The sequence below is a fragment of the Pristiophorus japonicus genome, chromosome 5 (assembly GCF_044704955.1).
Source record: "Pristiophorus japonicus isolate sPriJap1 chromosome 5, sPriJap1.hap1, whole genome shotgun sequence".
NCBI classification, from domain to species: Eukaryota; Metazoa; Chordata; class Chondrichthyes; family Pristiophoridae; genus Pristiophorus; species Pristiophorus japonicus.
In genome coordinates, this window is record NC_091981.1 from 251,401,110 (window position 1) to 251,424,073 (window position 22,964).

The 22,964-nt window shown below is 44.8% G+C and overlaps 1 protein-coding gene across 7 annotated transcripts in view; it reads right to left on the minus strand.

Annotated features, from left to right (window-relative positions):
- The window catches only part of LOC139264671 (partitioning defective 3 homolog), a 984,694-nt gene that overhangs the window by 340,664 nt on the left and 621,066 nt on the right, over positions 1 to 22,964 (minus strand). For all 7 annotated transcript variants that reach the window (XM_070881547.1, XM_070881545.1, XM_070881551.1 and 4 more), the window contains exons 8-9: positions 21,808 to 21,933; positions 21,051 to 21,433 (exon numbers count right to left, since the gene is read on the minus strand). In XM_070881547.1, coding sequence (XP_070737648.1) covers positions 21,051 to 21,433; positions 21,808 to 21,933 — 509 coding nt within the window. The remainder of the gene's footprint in view (positions 1 to 21,050; positions 21,434 to 21,807; positions 21,934 to 22,964) is intronic.

The window sequence follows — 22,964 nt, forward strand, 5'->3', positions numbered from 1 at the left end:
GAAGTACATTTGAAGTGTCATCACTTTTGTAATGTAGAGAAACATGCCTGCTGATATGTGCACAGCAAGATCCCAAAACAGCAATCAGATAAATGGCCAGATAATCTGTTTTTAGTGATCTTGGTTGAGGGATAAATATTGACCTGGACACTAGGGAGAACTCCCCTGTTCTTGTTCAAAATAGCACCATGGGATCTTTTACTCCCAGCCACGGTTTAACAATGGAAACTGATTCTTGCAATGCAGAAGAATAACAGCCAGTTAGAGTTGGGCCTGTAAAGCAGAAAAATGATGCCTGTGCATACACCGAATTTGACTTGCACAGCTCAAAAGTGTGCACATTGCTCTATGGATCATTTCTGTCATCCAACTCTGCAGTGGTGCAGCAGGTAAGGTGCCCAGCACTTGGACTCAATAAATTGAGCATTTGAATTAAGGAAACTAATTATAAATATATTTGAGAGGTCATTTTTACTTATTGCAAAACAGGTGTAAAATTAACTTCAATCCATCGGTGTAGCATGTTTTCCCACCCTTTCTATTTACCCAGTCATCGCCCCATGCTTGTTCACTGATCTCAGCAATTGTCTTGCTACTTTTGATCATTTTTTTGCTAGTCTTAGAAAGCATTTTTTGCCATTCTCTCTGTTTTGCAAGTATCACCTGTATCTTTTGTGTTCTATACAGTTCTGCAGCCCCTTCTCAGGTGATATGTTCAGCACTACCTCTACCGAAGTTCAGTGCACCAGAGTTTTGATTTGATTCGATTCCCGGAACATTTACATAGAATTTTCAGCAGTGAAACAGGCCATTCAGCCCACCTGGTCTATGCTCCCCCTTAAATGCATCTATTCGCCTCATACTCCACATACTCCCAAGCCCAGCAGTCTACACGGCCACCGGCCTGCGAGTACCATCGGAGCAGGCCGTGGAGCAGAAGGAACAGCATGGCGGTGCACCACACCAAGCAGCAGTACGTGCTGGAGCAGCAGGGCAATGGCAGTGAAAAGGGGCATCATCAAGGTGCAGGTCGGTGATTGGAGCGTGGGCAGGTACTGCAGGAGCGGTGAGGTCGGAGCGAAGGAGCGCCGGGAGATTGTAGGGGGATGTGATCGGGGCCCAGGAGAGGCGTGAGTTCGTGGCCCAGGAGAGGCGTGAGCTCAGGGCCCAGGAGAGGCGTGAGCCCAAGGGCAGCATGGGCCAGCCCACACTGCGTTGTGTGTGCGCATGAGGTCCGTGCAGCAGAGCTGGTCTCCAGTTGTCTTGATTAATCCTTGCTACTGGACCAAGACCTAGCTCTGTCAAGCCCATGTGGTGGCTGGTGTGCAATGGCAACCACACGTTAAAAAAATCCACGCACAGGCATCTTCCACCCTTCAAGATTTAGTTCGGGACCTGGAACTTTAGGTCCTTCATTGAAGCACCTGTGAACGTTCTGACGTGGAAGCAAGTCATCCTCGGTTCGAGGCACTGCCTATGATGATGACGACTCCACATGATAGCAAGTTTCACATTCTAAGCACCATCTGGATAAAGACAGGAGGAATCTTTTTCCCTATCAACTAGAAGAGGAGAAAATGTTTTATTTAGTTTTTATATATTTTAAAAATAACATTAAAGTGATCAAACTGCATGTTCCTATTATACCAGCATTTTAGGCTCCAGGTTGGGCATGTCAGAAAGAGCTAGAGAAGGAATACAATTAGCAAAAGCAAACATTTAATGAAAACATTTAGGCTGCATTGTGATTTTTCTTTCATGCTCATTACAGTAACTGATGTTATTGTTGAGGAATGAAACTTTTTAACCATGTTTCCGTGGTTAACCTCAAATATTCCCATGTCACGTATAAAACAGTACTTTTTTGAAAAACAAGGGTGACAGTCCAAGACTCATGCCATCAAGATGTGTAGACACCATCAAGGTCCAAAAAATTATGAGATAAGTCAAAGTAAATCATTAAAATAGCAATCTAATGACACCAAGCTTAGATTTTAAAAGCATGAAGATTTTAGGAAGCCTGAGGGAGGCAAGACAGTGCAGAGATGCTAGGAAAGAATAATTTAGCATAGGATACTGTGCAATGAGTCTTGATTCCAACACTGTGTGGATGCAGCAAGGAAGAAGAGTACAACAGAAGAGCAGGTTTCTTGGAGGCAGCTTTGGAGTCAATTAGATGTCGAAATTATACTCGTCAGAGGAGATATATTTACCTAAAAAATAGCAGTCACTCCATTCAAAACTAGTAATCTCACACTGTGAAGCACTTTGGGAGATTCTGATATGATAAGGTGCTATACTAAAGCATTGTTCTTTACAAGGTTATTGATCATGAAGAAGGTTTAAAGGTGGAACCATTACAGTTAAGAGATGCCAGTTGGTGGTTAGCTTTGAAAGAAATTAAGATGCGTCTTTGGATAATCGAATGAGGAGTTTCACTGCCAAGGGGCATAGAGATCAAGATGTAGCAATTCAGCTATTACATGCAAGAGGACTTTAGGTGGGGTGCACTGATGGCATGTGATCATAGAACCATAGAAGTTTACTGCACAGAAGGAGGCCATTTAGGCCATCGTGTTTAGACCGGCCGCAAAATAACTATCCAACCTAATCCCATTTTCCAGCTCTTGGTCTGTAGCATAGAAACATGGAAAAAAGGTGCAGGAGTAGGCCATTCGGCCCTTCGAGCCTGCACCACCATTCAATATGATCATGGCTGATCATGCAACTTCAGTACCTCATTCCTGCTTTCTCTCCATACCCCTTGATCCCGTTAGCTGTAAGGGCCACATCTAACTCCCTTTTGAATATATCTAATGAACTGGCCTCAACACCTTTCTGTGGTAGAGAATTCCACAGGTTCACAATTTTCTGAGTGAAGAAGTTTCTCCTCATCTCAATCCTAAATGGCTTACCCCTTATCCTTAGACTGTGATGCCTGGTTCTGGAATTCCCCAACATCGGGAACATTCTTCCTGCATCTAACCTGTCCAATCCCATCAGAATTTTATATGATTCTATGAGATCTCCTCTCATTCTTGTAAATTACAGAGAATATAAGCCTAGTTGATCCAGTCTTTCTTCATATGTCAGTCCTGCCATCCCGGGAATCAGTCTGGTGAACCTTCGCTGCACTCCCTCAATAGCAAGATTGTCCTCCCTCAGATTAAGAGACGAAAACTGAATACAATACTCAAGGTGTGGTCTCACCAAGACCCTGTACAACTGCAGTAAGACCTCCCTGCTTCCATACTCAAATCCCCTTGCCAAGCATGCCATTTGCTTTCTTTACTGACTGCTGTACCTGCATGCCTACCTTCATTGGCTGATGTACCATGACACCCAGGTCTCGTTGCACCTCCTCTTTTACTAATCTGTCAGCATTCAGAAAATATTCTGCCTTCCTATTTTTGCCACCAAATTGGATAACCTCTCACTTATCCACATTATACTGCATCTGCCATGCATTTGCCCACTCACCTAACCTGTCCCATGTCCCTCTGCAGTCTCCTAGCATCCTCCTCACAGCTCGCACTGCCATCCAACTTAGTGTCATCTGCAAACTTGGAGATATTACATTCAATTCCTTCGTCTAAATCATTAATGTATATTGTAAATAGCTGGGGTCCCAGCATTGAACCCTGTGGCACCTCACTAGTCACTGCCTGCCATTCTGAAAAGGGCCCGTTTATATTCCCACTCTTTGCTTCCTGTCTGCCAACCAGTTCTCTATCCACATCAATACATTACCCCCATTACCATGTGCCTTAAGTTTGCACACTCATCTCTTGCGTGGGCCCTTGTCAAAAGCCTTTTGAAAGTCCAAATACACCACATCCACTGGTTCTCCCTTATCCACTCTACTAGTTACATCCTCAAAAAATTCTAGAAGATTTGTCAAGCAAGATTCCCCTTTCATAAATCCATCCTGTCACTGCTTTCCAAATGCGCTGCTATGACATCTTTAATAATTGATTCCAGAATTTTCCTCACCACCGATGTCAGGCTAACCGGTCTATAATTCCCTATTTTCTCTCTCCCTCCTTTTTTAAAAAGTGGGGTTACATTAGCTACCCTCCAATCCATAGGAACTGAACCAGAGTCCATGGAATGTTGGAAAATGACCACCAATGCATCTGCTATTTCGAGGGCCACTTCCTTATTACTATGGGATATAGACTATCAAGCCTTGGGGATTTATCGGCCTTCAGTCCCTTCAATTTCCCTAACACCATTTCCTGACTAATAAGGAATTCCCTCAGTTCCCTCTTCTCGCTAGACCCTCGGTCCCCTAGTATTTTCGGAAGGTTATTCGTGTCTTCCTTAGTGAAGATAAAACCAAAGTATTTGTTCAATTGGTCTGCCATTTCCTTGATTCCCATTATGAATTCACCTGATTCTGACAACAAGGGATCCACATTAGTCTTCACTAATCTATAGAAGCTTTTGCAGTCAGTTTTTATGTTCCCTGCAAGCTTACTCTCATACTCTATTTTCCCCCTCCTAATTAAACCCTTAATCCTCCTTTGCTGAATTCTAAATTTCTCCCAGTCCTCAGGTTTGCTGCTTTTTCTAGCCAATTTATATGCCTCTTCCTTGGATTTAACACTATCCTTAATTTCCCTCGTTAGCCACGTTTCAACCACCTTCCCCGTTTTATTTTTACTCCAGACAGGGATGTACAATTGTTGTAGTTCATCCATGTGATATTTAAATGTCTGCCATTGCCGATCCACCGTCAACCCTTTCAGTATCATTCTCCAGTCTATCCTAGCCAATTATGTCTCATACCGTTGAAGTTTCCTTTCTTTAAGTTCAGGACCCTAGTCTCTAAATTAACTATGTCACTCTCCAGCTTAATGAAGAATTCTACCATATTATGGTCACTCTTCACCAAGGGGTCCCACATGACCAGATTGCTAATTAGTCCTTTCGTTACACAAGATCCAGTCTCGGATGGCACTATAGGTTACGGCACTTCAAGTGCATATCCAAGTACTTTTTAAATGCTATGAGGGTTTCTGCATCGATCACCCTTTCAGGTAGTGAGTTCCAGACCACCCCCCCGACCCCCGCCCATCACCTTCTGGGTGAAAAAAATTCTCAACTCCCCTTGAAATACTTCTACCAATTACTTTAAATCTATGCCCCCGGTTATTGACCTCTCTGCTGAGGGAAATAGATCCTTCCTATCCACTCTATCTAGGCCCCTCATAATTTTATACATCTCAAATAAATCTCCTCTCGGCCTCCTCTGTTTCAAAGAATACAACCCCAGACCCTATCCAATCTTTCCTCATAGCTAAATATCTCCAATCCAGGCAACATCCTCACAAATCTCCTCTGTACCCTCTCGAATGCAATCACATCTTTCCTGTAACGTGGTGACCAGAACTGCACACAATACTCTAACTGTGGCTTAATTAGTGTTTAAAACAGTTCTACCATAACCTCCCTGCTCTTGTATTACATGCCTCGTCTAATAAAGAAATATATCCCATATGCCTTCTTAACCACCTTATCTACCTGGCTTGCTACCTTCAGGGATCTATGACATGCACTCCAAGGTGTCTCTGTTCCTCTACACTTCTCCGTATTCTGCCATTTATTGTGTATTCCGTTGTTAAACTCCTCAAATGCATTCCTTCACACTTGTCTGGGTTAAATTCTATTTGCCACTTTTCTGCCCACCTGACCAGTCCATTGTTATCTTACTGCAATCTACAGCTTTCTTCCTCACTATCAATCAAAACATCAATTTTTGTATCATCTGCAAACTTCTTAATCATACCCCCTACATTGAAGTCTAAATCATTGAAGTCTAAATCATTGACTACCACAAAAAGCAAGGGATCAAGTACTGAGCCCTGTGGAACCCCATTGGAAACAGCCTTACAGTCACAAAAATACCAGTCAACCATTACCTCTTTGCTTCCTGCCACTGAGCCAATTTTGGATCCAACTTGTCACTTTCCTTTGGATCCCATGAGCTTTTACTTTTCTGACCAGTCTCCCATGTGGGACCCATCAAAAGCCTTTGTAAAATCCAGATAGATTACATCAAATGCGCTACCCTCATTGATCCTCCTTATTACCTCCTTAAATCTGAAGGAAAACTACCAACGTTGAGTGGAAAAAAACTGGACAGCATTGCAACATGAATGGAGGAGATAAGTCAAATAATGAAGGGAATAGAGTGGGAGACAACACAGAACTCTGAGAAGCTGAGATAATATAAAAGGAGTCAGAGGATGACGCTTTAAGTATAGGACAGAGAGAGTCATTTTACAGGAAAGTGGATCATCATGAAGGTAGCTTTGATGAGAGATCATATGATGAAAAATTAATTCGAGGTGCACGTTTCCCTACTGGACCAAAGGCTTTGAAAGTATCCATGGCAATTACAGATGATACAATGATGTGTTCAGGAGCAGAGGCACCATAATCATAATGAATCACCACGCCAAAAGCCAAATTAGAGATCATCAATTAGCCCAAATCCGCTGACTGAATAGGCAATTTGAGAGTTGACATCACCTTCCATAATTTTAGAAAATACTGATGCAAGGGAAAGAGTTCATTTCCTATCCTGCACCAAGTCCCATTCACTCATCACCAATGCTCCGCGCAGCTGGTGAGCTGGCTTTTACATTGAAAAAAAAACTCCCATGCGCGGACTTTTGAATCGCCCATCCAGCCCCCGCACCCCCCCGCAAAAAAAATTACAAGGAACACTGCTGATCACCCCTACCCTTGCTGACGTACGTGAGCTCCTGATCCCCCAAAGCTACAATATAAAATTCTCATCTTGTGTTGAAATCCCTTCATGGCCTCACCCCTCCTTATATCTGTAACCTCCTGCAGCCCTAGAAACTCTCAGTTCCTCAAAATCCAGCCTCTTCTGCATCCACTCCCTTCGCACCACCAGTGTTAGCCATGCTTTCAACAGCCTCACCCCCATACTCTGAAATTGCCTCCCGAAACATCTCCCCTTCTTTTGCTCCCTCTCCTCCTTTCTGTAAAGTCCAGCTCTTTGACCAGGCTTTTGGTTACCCACTCAATACCTCCTTCTTTGGCTCAGCATCCATTATATCCTCATGCCTTTGTGAAGTGCCTTAGGAACATAGGGCCCAAGTTTGCCCCCAGGGTTAGAACAACGCATCTCCGTGTGGTGTGTCGACTTTTTAGAACAGAAACGGCGCCTATTATTTACCTTGGTATTCTCCCCTCCGTCCGGTCGATCCAGGCCCTTGACGCAGCGCAGAACGCGTGGAGGGCGGAGCCAGGTCCCGGCGCTGACAACAGTGCCGGGAGCTCTGCACATGTGTGCGTGCATATGCGGTAGCTCCTCGCCCCCGAGGCTGCATGGGAGGGGCCTGAAGCACGCCGCCCCCAGCCCTGGACGAATGGGCTCACCGGGGCGGCTAAGATCGGACTCGGGCCTCCCTCCCTCCTGTTCAGCTCCCGCTCCACTCCCCCCTCCCATTCAGCCATTCCCCCATCTCCCCTCTCCTCCTCTACAGAACCCGCCCGCCATCTTAAATGATAAATAAATCAAAAAAATATTAAAACATTAAAAATTAAAAAGAATTAAAAAATCAATAAATAAAAAATTAGGTTTCTACTCACCGGGAGCCCTCCAACAGCGTGCTGGGACGAGGCCCCTCCAGTGTGTCTCTCTCTCTCTGTCAGTGTCTCTCTGTCAGTGTCTTTCTATGTTTCTGACAGCAACACAGTCCGAAGTCTTCGGCCCGGTTTCCTCTCATCGGCGGGGCCCGTTCAGCCTCCCCCTCTCCGCTCCCCCCCCCCTCCTCTTTCTCCCCCTCCTCCTCCTCTTCCTCTCCCCTCCCCCTTGCTGTCAGAAACACAGAGAGACACTGACAGAGAGCGAGAGAGAGAGAGAGAGAGAGAGAGAGACTGGAGGGGCCTTGTCCCAGCAGGCTGTTGGAGGGTTCCCGGTGCTGCAGTCGGTGAGTAGCAACTTAATTTTTTATTTATTGGTTTTTTAATTTTTTTTCATTTTTAATGTTTTAATTTTTTTTGGATTGATTTATTGGTTGATTTATTGATTTATTTATCATTTATTATTGATGATGGCTCTTTATTTGTAAAAGTGAAGTGTTTAATGTTTGTAAACTTCCCTCACCCCTACTATCTTTCTTCCCTACACCTGATTTATAAGTGAGCGTACAAAAATCTACACTTACTCCATTCTAAGTTAGCTTGGAGTAAGTTTTCGCTGCCTAAACTTGCAAAACAGACATAAGTGGCTGGACACACTCCCTTTTGAAAAAAAAATCTGTTCTAAAAGGGAACTATTCTAACTCACTAGAACTGGAGCAAACTAAATGCTGAGAATTGCAGTTTCTGAGATGCTCCATTCTAAACTAGTTGCTTCAAAAAAATAGGAGCAACTCAGGCCGAAACTTGAACCCACAGGAACAAGTGTAGGCCATTCAACCCCTCGAGCCTGCTCCACTATTCAATTAGATCATAGCTGATCTGTACTTCAACCCCATTTACCAGCCTTACCTCCATAATTCTCAATATCCATACATGGGCCCAAATTTCCTGTTTTTTTTGGAGCAACTTGATTTCTCTGGAGTATCTTTTTAGTTGCAATTCTGGCCATTTAATTTGCACAAGTGTAAGTGAGTTCGTTAGTTTTTTTTTAAGTTTTGTTTTTTTTTCCCAAAAGGAGGCGTTCCCAGCCACTTATGCCTGTTTTGGCCATTTACGCGAGTTTGACCAGCAAATAGTTGCTCGAAACTAACTTAGGCCAACGTATGTTGCCACTTCTGTCCGCACAGAAAAACCTCACCTAGAGTTAAGGAATCGGCGCAAGTAACTACATTTAAAGCACCACCAAGCACCAAACAAATCACAAAAAGTAATAAGCATTCAATAAAAAATAAAAAAACTGAAGTAATTAATTAAGTTAACAAAGACCTGAAGTAAATCCTACCTTCAATTAAACTCAGCAGCGGCTGGCCGTGTGGGAGTCACTTCGGTCTGCGATTGGGGGTGGTGATCGTGGCATCTTAACGGGGGAGGGAGGGGCAGGGGAGAAATCTACAGCGGGCCCGCCCCGGATCAAGTCTTTCTCCGCCCCCCACCTCCCGATCAAAACTCTTCCACCCCCCTGATCAAAACTCTTCCCTCACCCCCCCCGATCAAAACTCTTCCACCCCCCTGATCAAAACTCTTCCACCCCCCTGATCAAAACTCTTCCACCCCCCTGATCAAAACTCTTCCACCCCCCTGATCAAAACTCTTCCACCCCCCTGATCAAAACTCTTCCACCCCCCCTGATCAAAACTCTTCCCTCACCCCCCCTGATCAAAACTCTTCCACACCCCCTGATCAAAACTCTTCCCTCACCCCCCCTGATCAAAACTCTTCCACCCCCCTGATCAAAACTCTTCCACCCCCCTGATCAAAACTCTTCCACCCCCCCGATCAAAACTCTTCCCTCACCCCCCTGATCAAAACTCTTCCACCCCCCCTGATCAAAACTCTTCCACCCCCCCGATCAAAACTCTTCCCTCACCCCCCTGATCAAAACTCTTCCACCCCCCCTGATCAAAACTCTTCCCTCACCCCCTGATCAAAACTCTTTCACCCCCCCTGATCAAAACTCTTCCACCCCCCCTGATCAAAACTCTTCCACCCCACCGATCAAAACTCTTCCACCCCCCCGATCAAAACTCTTCCACCCCCCCTGATCAAAACTCTTCCCTCACCCCCTGATCAAAACTCTTCCACCCCCCTGATCAAAACTCTTCCACCCCGCCGATCAAAACTCTTCTACCCCCCTGATCAAAACTCTTCCACCCCCCCTGATCAAAACTCTTCCACCCCCCCGATCAAAACTCTTCCACCCCCCCTGATCAAAACTCTTCCCTCACCCCCTGATCAAAACTCTTCCACCCCCCCTGATCAAAACTCTTCCCTCACCCCCTGATCAAAACTCTTCCACCCCCCCTGATCAAAACTCTTCCACCCCCCCTGATCAAAACTCTTCCACTCCCCCTGATCAAAACTCTTCCACCCCCCCTGATCAAAACTCTTCCACCCCCCCTGATCAAAACTCTTCCACTCCCCCTGATCAAAACTCTTCCACTCCCCCTGATCAAAACTCTTCCACCCCCCCTGATCAAAACTCTTCCCTCACCCCCTGATCAAAACTCTTCTACCCCCCCTGATCAAAACTCTTCCCTCACCCCCTGATCAAAACTCTTCTACCCCCCCTGATCAAAACTCTTCCACCCCCCCCGATCAAAACTCTTCCACCCCCCTGATCAAAACTCTTCCCTCACCCCCCGATCAAAACTCTTCCACCCCCCCTGATCAAAACTCTTCCCTCACCCCCTGATCAAAACTCTTCCACCCCCCCCGATCAAAACTCTTCCACCCCCCCTGATCAAAACTCTTCCACCCCCCTGATCAAAACTCTTCCCTCACCCCCTGATCAAAACTCTTCCACCCCCCCGATCAAAACTCTTCCACCCCCCCTGATCAAAACTCTTCCCTCACCCCTGATCAAAACTCTTCCACCCCCCCTGATCAAAACTCTTTCATCCCCCTGATCAAAACTCTTCCACCCCCCTGATCAAAACTTTTCCACCCCCCCGATCAAAACTCTTCCCTCACCCCCTGATCAAAACTCTTCCACCCCCCCGTGATCAAAACTCTTTCATCCCCCCTGATCAAAACTCTTTCATCCCCCCTGATCAAAACTCTTCCACCCCCCCTGATCAAAACTCTTCCACCCCCCCCTGATCAAAACTCTTCCACCCTCCTGATCAAAACTCTTCCACCCCCCCTGATCAAAACTCTTCCACCCCCCCCCCCCGATCAAAACTCTTCCACCCCCCTGATCAAAACTCTTCCACCCCCCCGATCAAAACTCTTCCACCCCCCCGATCAAAACTCTTTCACCCCGCCTGATCAAAACTCTTCCACCCCCCCGATCAAAACTCTTCCACCCCCCCGATCAAAACTCTTCCACCCCCCTGATCAAAACTCTTCCACCCCCCCCGATCAAAACTCTTCCACCCCCCTGATCAAAACTCTTCCACCCCCCCCGATCAAAACTCTTCCACCCCCCCTGATCAAAACTCTTCCACCCCCCCTGATCAAAACTCTTCCCTCACCCCCTGATCAAAACTCTTCCACCCCCCCGATCAAAACTCTTCCACCCCCCCTGATCAAAACTCTTCCCTCACCCCTGATCAAAACTCTTCCACCCCCCCTGATCAAAACTCTTTCATCCCCCTGATCAAAACTCTTCCACCCCCCTGATCAAAACTCTTCCACCCCCCCGATCAAAACTCTTCCCTCACCCCCTGATCAAAACTCTTCCACCCCCCCGTGATCAAAACTCTTTCATCCCCCCTGATCAAAACTCTTTCATCCCCCCTGATCAAAACTCTTCCACTCCCCCTGATCAAAACTCTTCCAACCCCCCTGATCAAAACTCTTCCCTCACCACCTGATCAAAACTCTTCTACCCCCCCTGATCAAAACTCTTCCCTCACCCCCTGATCAAAACTCTTCTACCCCCCCTGATCAAAACTCTTCCACCCCCCCCGATCAAAACTCTTCCACCCCCCTGATCAAAACTCTTCCCTCACCCCCCGATCAAAACTCTTCCACCCCCCCTGATCAAAACTCTTCCCTCACCCCCTGATCAAAACTCTTCCACCCCCCCCGATCAAAACTCTTCCACCCCCCCTGATCAAAACTCTTCCACCCCCCTGATCAAAACTCTTCCCTCACCCCCTGATCAAAACTCTTCCACCCCCCCGATCAAAACTCTTCCACCCCCCCTGATCAAAACTCTTCCCTCACCCCTGATCAAAACTCTTCCACCCCCCCTGATCAAAACTCTTTCATCCCCCTGATCAAAACTCTTCCACCCCCCCGATCAAAACTCTTCCACCCCCCCGATCAAAACTCTTCCCTCACCCCCTGATCAAAACTCTTCCACCCCCCCGTGATCAAAACTCTTTCATCCCCCCTGATCAAAACTCTTTCATCCCCCCTGATCAAAACTCTTCCACCCCCCCTGATCAAAACTCTTCCACCCCCCCCTGATCAAAACTCTTCCACCCTCCTGATCAAAACTCTTCCACCCCCCCTGATCAAAACTCTTCCACCCCCCCCCTGATCAAAACTCTTCCACCCCCCTGATCAAAACTCTTCCACCCCCCCGATCAAAACTCTTCCACCCCCCCGATCAAAACTCTTTCACCCCGCCTGATCAAAACTCTTCCACCCCCCCCGATCAAAACTCTTCCACCCCCCCGATCAAAACTCTTCCACCCCCCTGATCAAAACTCTTCCACCCCCCCGATCAAAACTCTTCCACCCCCCCTGATCAAAACCTTCACCCCCCTGATCAAAACTCTTCCCTCACCCACCTGATCAAAACTCTTCCACCCCCCCGATCAAAACTCTTCCACCCCCCCGATCAAAACTCTTCCACCCCCCTGATCAAAACTCTTCCACCCCCCCGATCAAAACTCTTCCACCCCCCCTGATCAAAACCTTCACCCCCCCGATCAAAACTCTTCCCTCACCCCCCTGATCAAAACTCTTCCACCTCCCTGATCAAAACTCTTCCCTCACCCCCCTGATCAAAACTCTTCCACCTCCCTGATCAAAACTCTTCCCTCACCCCCCTGATCAAAACTCTTCCACCCCCCCGATCAAAACTCTTCCACCCCCCTGATCAAAACCTTCACCCCCCTGATCAAAACTCTTCCCTCACCCACCTGATCAAAACTCTTCCACCTCCCTGATCAAAACTCTTCCCTCACCCCCCTGATCAAAACTCTTCCACCTCCCTGATCAAAACTCTTCCCTCACCCCCCTAATCAAAACTCTTCCACCCCCCTGATCAAAACTTTCACCCCCCCTGATCAAAACTCTTCCACCACCCTGATCAAAACTTTCACCCCCCTGATCAAAACTCTTCCACCCCCCTGATCAAAACTTTCACCCCCCTGATCAAAACTCTTCCACCCCCCTGATCAAAACTTTCACCCCCCCTGATCAAAACTCTTCCACCTCCCTGATCAAAACTCTTCCCTCACCCCCCTGATCAAAACTCTTCCACCCCCGATCAAAACTTTCACCCCCCTGATCAAAACTCTTCCACCCCCCTGATCAAAACTCTTCCACCTCCCTGATCAAAACTCTTCCACCCCCCTGATCAAAACTTTCACCACCCTGATCAAAACTCTTCCCCCACCCCCTGATCAAAACTCTTCCCCTTCCCACCCGATCAAAAAACCTTCACCCCACCCCCCGCACCCGATCAAAACTCTTTCTCCACCCACCCCACAAAACTCTTCCCCTCTCTCCCCCCCTCCCGCCCCAATCAAAATTCTTCCCCCCACCAAACTGTCCCTTGTAGCCCTCAGCGTGGTAAGGCAGCGGCCGGCCTGTGTGGCAGGCCACTTGGCCCGGGATCTTGTCAGCGAACATCGTGTCGTCCCTTCGGCCAGGGATAGGGTCGCCCGGAGCCAGGACGCGCTGGGTGGGCCAGGAGCAACTGCGCAAGCACAGACTCCACTGCGCACGCGCACGCTGCCGGCACTCTTTTCGGCGCAGGACTGCAACTCCGCCCACCACACGTTCCGATGCGCCACAGGCCACAGGCCTGGAACCAACGGGGAGAACACGGAGGTAAGAAACCGGCACCGTTTCTGTACTACAAAGTCCGCGCAGGTGCGCCGTTCTAGCAGAGAGGGCAAACTTGGGCCCCATAGGAACAGGAAAAGGCTATTTTTAGTCCCTCGAGCCTGTTCCGCCATTCAATGAGATCATGGCTAATTTATAACCTAAATACCATATAATCTGCCGGTAATACCTTTGATTAACAAAAATCTATCCATCTCAAATTTAAAATTAACAATTGCTATTTGTGGAAGAGAGGTCCAAACTTCCACCACCCTTTGCGTGTAGAACTATTTCCTAACTTCACTCTTGAAAGGTCTGGCTCTAATTATTAGACTATGCCCGAGTCCTTGGCTCCCCAACCAGCGGAAATAGTTTCTCTCTCTATCTACCCTATCAGTTGCCTTAATATCTTGAAAATTTTCGATCAAATCACTGCTTAACCTTCTAAACTCCAGGGAATACAAACCTATTTTGTGCAATCACTCCTCGTAATTTAATCCTTGGACTCCAGGCATCATTCTGTTAAATCTACACTGCACTCCCTCAAAGGCCAATATATGTGACGCCCAGAACTACTCTCAGTATGCCATGCGTGGTCCAACCAGGGCTTTGTATAGCTGCAGCATAACTTTGTATTCTAGTCCTTCAGATATAAAGGTAGCTATATATTCCAGTAGCCGTTTTAAGAATTTTTGATTATTTTCTGAATCTGCCCATGATATTTTAATGATCCATGTGTATGGACTGCAGCCCCCCACCCCCCGCCCACGCCCCCAAGTCTCTTAGAGCGCCACTATTTTTAGCTTTTCACCATTTAGAAAGTACATAAGTACATAAGAAATAGGAGCAGAAGGAGGCCATACGGCCCCTCGAGCCTGCTCCACCATTTAATATGATCATGGCTGATCCAATCATGGACTCAGTTCCACTTCCCTGCCTGCTCCCCATAACCCCTTACTCCCTTATTGTTTAAGAAACTCTCTATTTCTGTCTTAAATTTATTCAATGTCCCGGCTTCCACAGCTCTCTGAGACAGCGAATTTCACAGATTTATAAACCTCAGCGAAGAAATTTCTCATCTCAGTTTTAAATGGACGGCCCTTTATTCTAAGATTATGCCCTCTAGTTCTAGTCTCCCCTATCAGTGGAAACATTCTCTCTGCATCCACCTTGTCAAGCCCCCTCATAATTTTATACGGCTCGATAATTCTTCTGAATTCCAATGAGTAGAGGCCCAAACCACTCAACTTTTCCTCATAAGTCAACCACCTCATCCCCGGAATCAACCTAGTGAACCTTCTCTGAACTGCATCCCAACTGCAAATTCTGGGCCATAGCCTCTATTTATCAAGCCCAGGCTCTCATATGCTTGCTTTGTTAACCTGTCCTGCCATCTTCAGAGATTTGTGCACAAACACCTCTAAACTCTCTCTCTTCTTGCAACCCCTTTAAAATTGTACCATTCAGTATGTATGGTCTCTCTTTCTTCCAACCAAAATGTATCACCCCTCACATTTCTGCATTGAATTTCATCTGCCATGTGTCCGTCCATTACACCAGCCTGTCTATTTCCTCTTGAAGTCGATTACTACCTTCCTCAGTGTTGACTGCACTTCCAAGTTTTGTGTCATCTGCAAGTTTTGAAACTGTGCCCTGTACCCCCAAGTCCAAGTTGTTAATGTATATCAAAAACAGCAGTGATCCTAGTACTGAACCTTGGGGAACACCACTGTATATTTCCCTCCAGTCTGAAAAACAGCCATTCACCACAATTCTCTTTTCTCAGTCAATTTTGTATCCATGCTGCTACTATCCCTGCCCGCTCTCCATAACCCCTTATTGTTTAAGAAACTGTCTATTTAAATTTATTCAACGTCCCAGCTTCCACAGCTCTCTGAGGCAGTGAATTCCACAGATTTACAATCCTCAGAGGAGAAATTTCTCCTCATTTCAGTTTTACTGGGCATTATGCCCACACAAAATTAGACTGAGATTAAGCAAGTTAATTTCACAAAGGACATTTACAGGTTATAAAATAGAGGAGGCATTTCTCTAATTTGTCTGGAATGAACTCAAATGAAATTTTCAAAGGTTAAAGAACCTCAACCTACAGTACAACTTTGTCCCTTTGCAGTTTTGGGGTTTTATGTATTTAATATGGAGCTATATGTATTTTGGTGTGCTTAGATCAGGCGAAAATAAAAGAGAGTCACAGTATTAGTGTTTGGGAGATGGTGTCAGCTGACTATTCAAGTGAGTCCAGTCAGAAGAGTAGTAGTGGTACATTCAGAGTCGTGGGCACTGACTGTTAGGTACCTCACGTGAATGCCACGCCATTCAGAATATGTCTCAGTTGATGTATTACTTCATGAGCAAAGCAGGTGCACCACAAAACTGAACTGTTGTATAGCTTTTACCAGCTTCTTATCTGGACGGAAATAAATTTAGATCAGGAGCAAAAACACAAAGATGAGAGCAACCAAAATTTTAAACTATGAACTGTAAACCTCACACTGCAGCATGGAACATCCATATTCTTCTTTAAAGAGCTAAGGTTTTCATTATATATACCTATATATGAAACAAAAACTTTCTAAATCTCAACTTGAACATCTTGACATTTTTACATCATGCAATAGCCTTCACAGCAACCATGCAAAACTTGTTTGCAGGCAATCTTTGCATCCAAATACCATTTTCACTATGATTTGAATTATGCACAAATTCATCAAGTGATTTTTAATGAGTTTGCATTATCAACTTTCTCCCCTTCTGAAAGCATCACCTCCTGCTGAGATACGGTTACATGGGTGCTAGTTACCCACCAGGAATTTGCCCAAGCAAAAACTCATTTGAGTTTGCCCAAAGCAAATGCCAGCGACATAGCTAATTGGGGGCATTATAACTGAGCTTGATCCTGTCCTTGTCTGACATCCAACATCTATGCAGTACACCAAGGGTCATTGGAGAGCTATCAGGAGTCAAAACCTCAGCTATCTTTCTTCTCCTCCATAGCCCAATCATGCAGGGGGCAATTGTAATACTCCAACTGCCATTGTGGCCAATCTCAACCAACTCAGCAAGAACTAAGAATTTTACCTTGGACCTTTATCTTGCACCCCATAACTAACCTCTCTGTGCTCTGCAAGATCCACAAATGTGTTGTCACTACTCAGCTCCATGCTCATCTCGCCTAAATTCCTGGTTTGAATCATTCCAGTCTTGTGCCCTGCTGAGTGCACCCTGCTCAAATTAGCCACATAATTGGTGACGGTAGTGTTTTATCCTTCCACAACTCGCCATGGCATTCAACATGGTTAACCACTCTATCCTCCTTCATTGCCACTTTTCCACAGTTCACCTAATGGGACTGCTGTCAACTGCTTGTACTCTTACCTATCCAAATATAGCCACCACATCTCCAGAAAAGGCTTCCCTTATAACCACACCCTTGTAGGTCACCTCTGGTGAACCCCAAAATTGCAACCTTTGACTCCCATTTACATGTTGGTCCTTGCCAATATTATCCAAAGGGATAGGGTCAGTTTTAATAACACTCTGCTCCACCTCTCCACCATCACCCTCAACTACACATCTGTGCGCTGTCAGACTGCTAATCGAACATAAGAACTAGGGGCAGGAGTAGGCCAATTGGCCCCTCGAGCCTGCTTCGCCATTTAATAAGATCATGGCTGATCTGATTATGAACTCAGCTCCACTTCCCTGCCTGCTCTCCATAACCCATTATTCCCTTATCGCACAAAAATCTGTCTATCTCCGCCTTAAATATATTCAATGACCCAGCCTCCACAACTCGCTGGGGTAGAGAATTCCATAAATTTACAACCCTCTGAAAGAAAAAATTCATCCTCATCTCAGTTTTAAATGGGCGGCCCCTTATTCTGAGACTATGTCCCCTAGTTTTAGTTTCCCCTATGAGTGAGTGGAAATATCCTCTCTGCATCCACCTTGTCGAGTCCCCTCATTATCTTAAATGTTTTGATAAGATCACCTGTCATTCTTCCAAACTCAAATGAGTTTAGTCCCAACCTACTCAACCTATCTTCATAAGTCAACCCCCCATCTCCAGAATCAACCTAGTGAACCTTCTCCAAACAGACTCCAATGCCAGTATATCCTTCCTTAAATACGGAGACCAAAACTGTACGCAGTACTCTAGGTGTGGCCTCACCAATACGCTGTACAGTTGTAACAGGACTTCTCTGCTTTTATACTCTATTCCCCCTTGCAATAAAGGCCAACATTCCATTTGCCTTCCTGATTACTGGCTGTATCTGCATACTAACATTTTTTGTTTCATGCACAAGGATCCCCAGGTCCCTCTGTACTGCAGCACTTTGCAATTTTTCTCCATTTAATTATAGTTTGCTGTTCTATTTTTTCTGCCAAAGTGGATAACCTCACATTTTCCCACGTTATACTCCATCTGCCAAATCTTTGGCCACTCACTTAGCCTGTCTATATTCCTTTGCAGATTTTTTGTGTCCTCCTCACAATTTGCTTTCCCACCCACCTTTGTATCATCAGCAAACTTGGCTAGATTACACTCAGTCCCTTCATCCAAGTCATTAATATAGATTGTAAATAGTTGAGGATCCAGCACGGAAAACTGTGACACCCCACTAGTTACTGTTTGCCAACCGGAAAATGACCCATTTATTCCAACTCCCTGTTTTCTGTTAGTTAGCCAATCCTCTATCCATGCTAATATATTACCTCCAATCCCGTGAACTTTTATATCGTGCAGTAACTTTTTACGCGGCACCTTATCGAATGCCCTCTGGAAATCCAAATACACCATATTCACTGGTTCCCCCTTATCCACCCTGCTCCTTACATCCTCAAAGAACTCCAGCAAATGTGTCAAATATGATTTCCCTTTCATAAAACCATGCTGACTCTGCTTGATTGAATTATGCTTTTCCAAATGTCCTGCTGCTGCTTCCTTAATAATGGACTCCAGCATTTTCCCAACAACAGATGTTAGGCTAACTGGTCTATAGTTTCCTTCTTTTTGTCTGCCTTCTTTTTTGGTAATATACCAAGTTAGTAATATACCAGAGCTTCATCCAATGGAACATTGGGACAGCTGAATCCATCTCCGAAACAAAGAGCATACTAGTTAAAATACTGGAATGGCAATCCAAATGTTGCAAGTTCAAATCCCGCCAAGTTACAAAATTGAATTCAATAAACCTGGTATTTTGTGGACTGCTGAGTTGATGTAAAAACTCAACTGGTTCACAAATGTCCTTCAGGAATGGAAACCTGCCACCATAACCCAGTTTGCTCTACATGTGACTCCAGTTCCACAATATATGACAATAAATCCCACCTTGTTATTACTCAATGTTCAAAAGTCGCTTCAAAATCATCTCTCAAGTCTTGTAGCACTCTGTAACTTCTACCTTGGGATGTTTTATCACATTGAAGGTGCTATATAAAGCCAAGATTTTTTGTTGTAAGGCTTTCTGGTGTTATTTACAGCAGTAGTTCACTATATCCAGACTACATAGAAACTCAAACATCTGTAAAGCTAGAAACTGCTATGGTATAAATTGTTCATCACAATCTTGAATATCAAAGTGATTCAAAAGGGCAGAAGATCTTACCAATCATAAGAACATAAGAAATAGGAGGAGTAGGCCATTTGGCCCCTCGAGCTTGCTCCACCATTTAATAAGATCATGAATGATCTGATCATGAAATCAATTCCACTTCCCTGCCCGCTCCCCATAACCCTTCATTCCTTTATCGACAAACAAAGTATATCTCTGTCGCATCTGCTCTGACAATGCCACCTTTCACATTAGTGCCTCTGACATCTCTTCCTTTTTCCTCAACAGAGGATTACCCTCTGTCGTGGTTAACATGGCCCTCGACCATATCCGTTCTATTTCCCACACCTCTGCTTTCACCCCTTCCCTTCCCTCTCAGAACCACGACAGGGTTCTCCTTGTCCCCACCAGCTTCCACATTCAACAGATCATCCTCCGTCATTTCCGCCACCTCCAGTGTGATCCCACCACCATCACATCTTCCCCTCCCCTCCCCGCTCAGCATTCCAAAGGGACCACTCCCTCCGCGACACCCTGGTCCATTCCGCAGTTACCCTCAGCAGCCCCTCCTCTTCCCATGTCACTTTTCCATGCAAGTGCAGGAGATGCAACACCTGCCCCTTTACCTCTTCCCTTTCCACTATCCAGGGGCCCCAAATACTCCTTCCAGGTGAAACAGCGATTTACTTGTACTTCTTTCAATTTAGTATATTGTATTTACTGCGCTCAATGTGGTCTCCTCTTCATTGGGAGACTGCATTGAGAAGCACCTCCGTTCAGTCCGCAAGTGTGATCCTGAGTTTCCAGTCGTCTGTCACTTTAATTCTCCACTCTGACCGTCCTCAGTCTCCTATACTGTTCCAACGAAACTCAATGCAAGTAAAAGGAACTGCACGTCATCTTTCATTTAGGTACATTAGAGCCTTCTGGACTCAACATTAAATTAAAAAATTTCAGAGCGTAGCCGCTGCCAATCTTTGGCCCCCTTTCCCCCTCCCCCAAAGCCTGTTTCTTTCTTTCTTTTTTCCTCTTTGTCTCCAATGGCAGCTGGTCATTATCCCGCCATTCGCACCCTATGTCGACTCATGTTTTTCTAACTCCTGTCACTACCATTTGAACTTGGGCCATTATCCCTTTTTGTCTCTCCAATCTCTCCTGTCTTCCAACCTATCATAGAGCTCCCTTTTGTTCTTTCTGCCCCTCCCCCTTTCAGTGCTTGTTAAGAATCCGTTATTTTCGAACACTGTCCAGTCTGATGAAGGGGCATCAACCTAAAATGTTAACTCTGCTTTCTCTCCACAGATGCTGCCATTTCCAGCATTTTTTGTTTTTATTCCAGATTCCAGCATCTGCAGTATTTTGCTTTTGTATATAGAAATTAGATGCAGGAGTAGGCCATTCACACAATGTAGAGGTGTTAAATTGCAAGCAGTACAAGGAGAATAGGAGGATTGTATAAAATACACAGAACCGTTAAGAATTGCTTAATCTTGTGGTTCCTTTGTAACAAATATTAACTATTGAAAACAAGATCTGAAACCATCCTTGACCGACTGTGACATTCTCGGGTTTCAAAATCATACAGGAAGAAAAATTGTTGAACAGATTTGTTGTTAATGTAACATTTGGATTGATTCTTGACATCTTTATTAACCATGGAATTTGACTGCTTTCAGTTCCACAAAATTCCTTAAAACCCTTCAATGTAGTCAATAGAAGCTGAATGTCTTCAATAATTTGGTTGTCAGCAGTACTACAATACTGCACATATCATTTTCTTACCTTTTTTCAATTGAATATTGAGTTTCTTCCCTACTTTTTTGGTGTTGAAGCCTGCAGTAGGTGTAGAGCTCAATCTTTGGGGAGTTAGATTCTGGCCTGTCGGAGGTTTTGATACCGAGTTCTGATTGTGAGGTAGATGAGAGTAGGAAGCAGTCTGATTGGCCTCATTGCTTGCTCTAGACAACCTCTGTGGTATTTCATCAAAGCTTGCATTTATAGCACTCTTTCGATCACTGGGCTGAGTATCTGTGTTGATTCGATTGGAATAACAGGCATTTTTATCGCCAAAAGAGACTTGTTCGTACTGCTCTTTATTTGCGGCAGGGACCACGTGGAACCAAATAACATGTGAACGCATGGCTTGGCGAAACATATGTTGTGCTCTAGGTTTAGGAAGGAAGGGAAATTAACAAATTAAAGACTGTCAGTCTTAACAGAGATTATTAACATAATTACTATCATTAATTACATAGCATGGAAGTGTCTTTTATGCAAATACAGCAACTGCTTCAATATTAACTGGATAGAAGTATTAATTACATCAACGAGTAACACTTATTATTGATGTGGGTTGAGAGATTAACAGTGATGTACCCGTTAATGTGAATGCAGAAAACAAAACTGCAAAATTAAGCACATTCCAACAAGCAAATACATTACAAAGGAGAACAGGTTCAAATACTTTTAGTGAACTATATCCGGACATCTTACTGCAGAATTTACACTTAAATGCACACCATGTAGACAAGATACGTACTGTTCAAATCGTGTATTTCGCAAATCACCACCATTTATTTTAACGATACAATCATTTTCATGAAACAGTTTCTCCCGCTCAGCTTTACCACCTTTTTCCAGGCGCTTCACCAGTAACCCCAGGGTCCTACAAGAAAATGATCACAGCTCTTCATTTAGCACTTCAAAGTACAGTGCATAAAACGTAACGGAATGCAAAATACTCTCCTTCAGTTGTTACTGCAATATGAATACATTTACATTGTACGTGTCTTTGGAAAACCTTGTTAGATTAGTAAAAAGTTATCACACTCCAGTGTGACAGAAATCTTTATCTCACCATATGATTACATTATCACTAGAAAAACCACTTTCCTAGCAACTATTGCCAAAGAAACCCACATTTTTCAAGTGTTTTGAGGTGCTAATGTTGCACCAAAGTGGCAAGATTACAGTTAATATTCCTATACAGCACCTGAGGTTGAACATAACAATCATCCCGAGCTGGCAAAAAAAAATGCATCACCCTTTCCTATAGTACAAACTAAATCTAAAAACACAGGCCAGTGGAATTTCCAGTTTATTCCCTCTGCAAGGAATAGCTTCATAACCAGCTCAAGAATAGACAAGTTAGTCACTTAAGGACCTGATCACAAAATCACGGCTTATACCTTAGTACAGTATTTAGGTAGTGCTGCATTGGTGGAAGTGCTGTCTTTAGGAAGATATGTTAATTAAAAGGCCCACCTGCTTGTTCAGGTGGGCATAAAAGATCCTACAGCAGTTTGAAGATCAGGACTTCTCCTGGTGTTCAAACAACATTCCATCCTCAACCACCATCAAAACCAGATCAACTAGATGTGCATTTCATTTGCTGTTTGACTGCACTTCAAGAGTAATTAATTGGTTGTGAAGCAATTGGGAGACATCCCGAAGACGTGATAAGACGCTATATAAATGCAACTTCTTTCTCTCACAAACTCTTTTGCCGTTATTACTTTTTAATGCTAAGTTTAGACATCTGTATTATGCTCATTTTTAAAAATACCCTCCTCCCTTTAGTCACACCAACTCAAAATTTGGAGAGAAAAGCAAACAAGAGTTCAAAGTGAAGGTTCTTCGTGAGTTAGAGCAGTATTTTTGCAATAATATCGCTGTCCCCAAGATACAACCAACTCT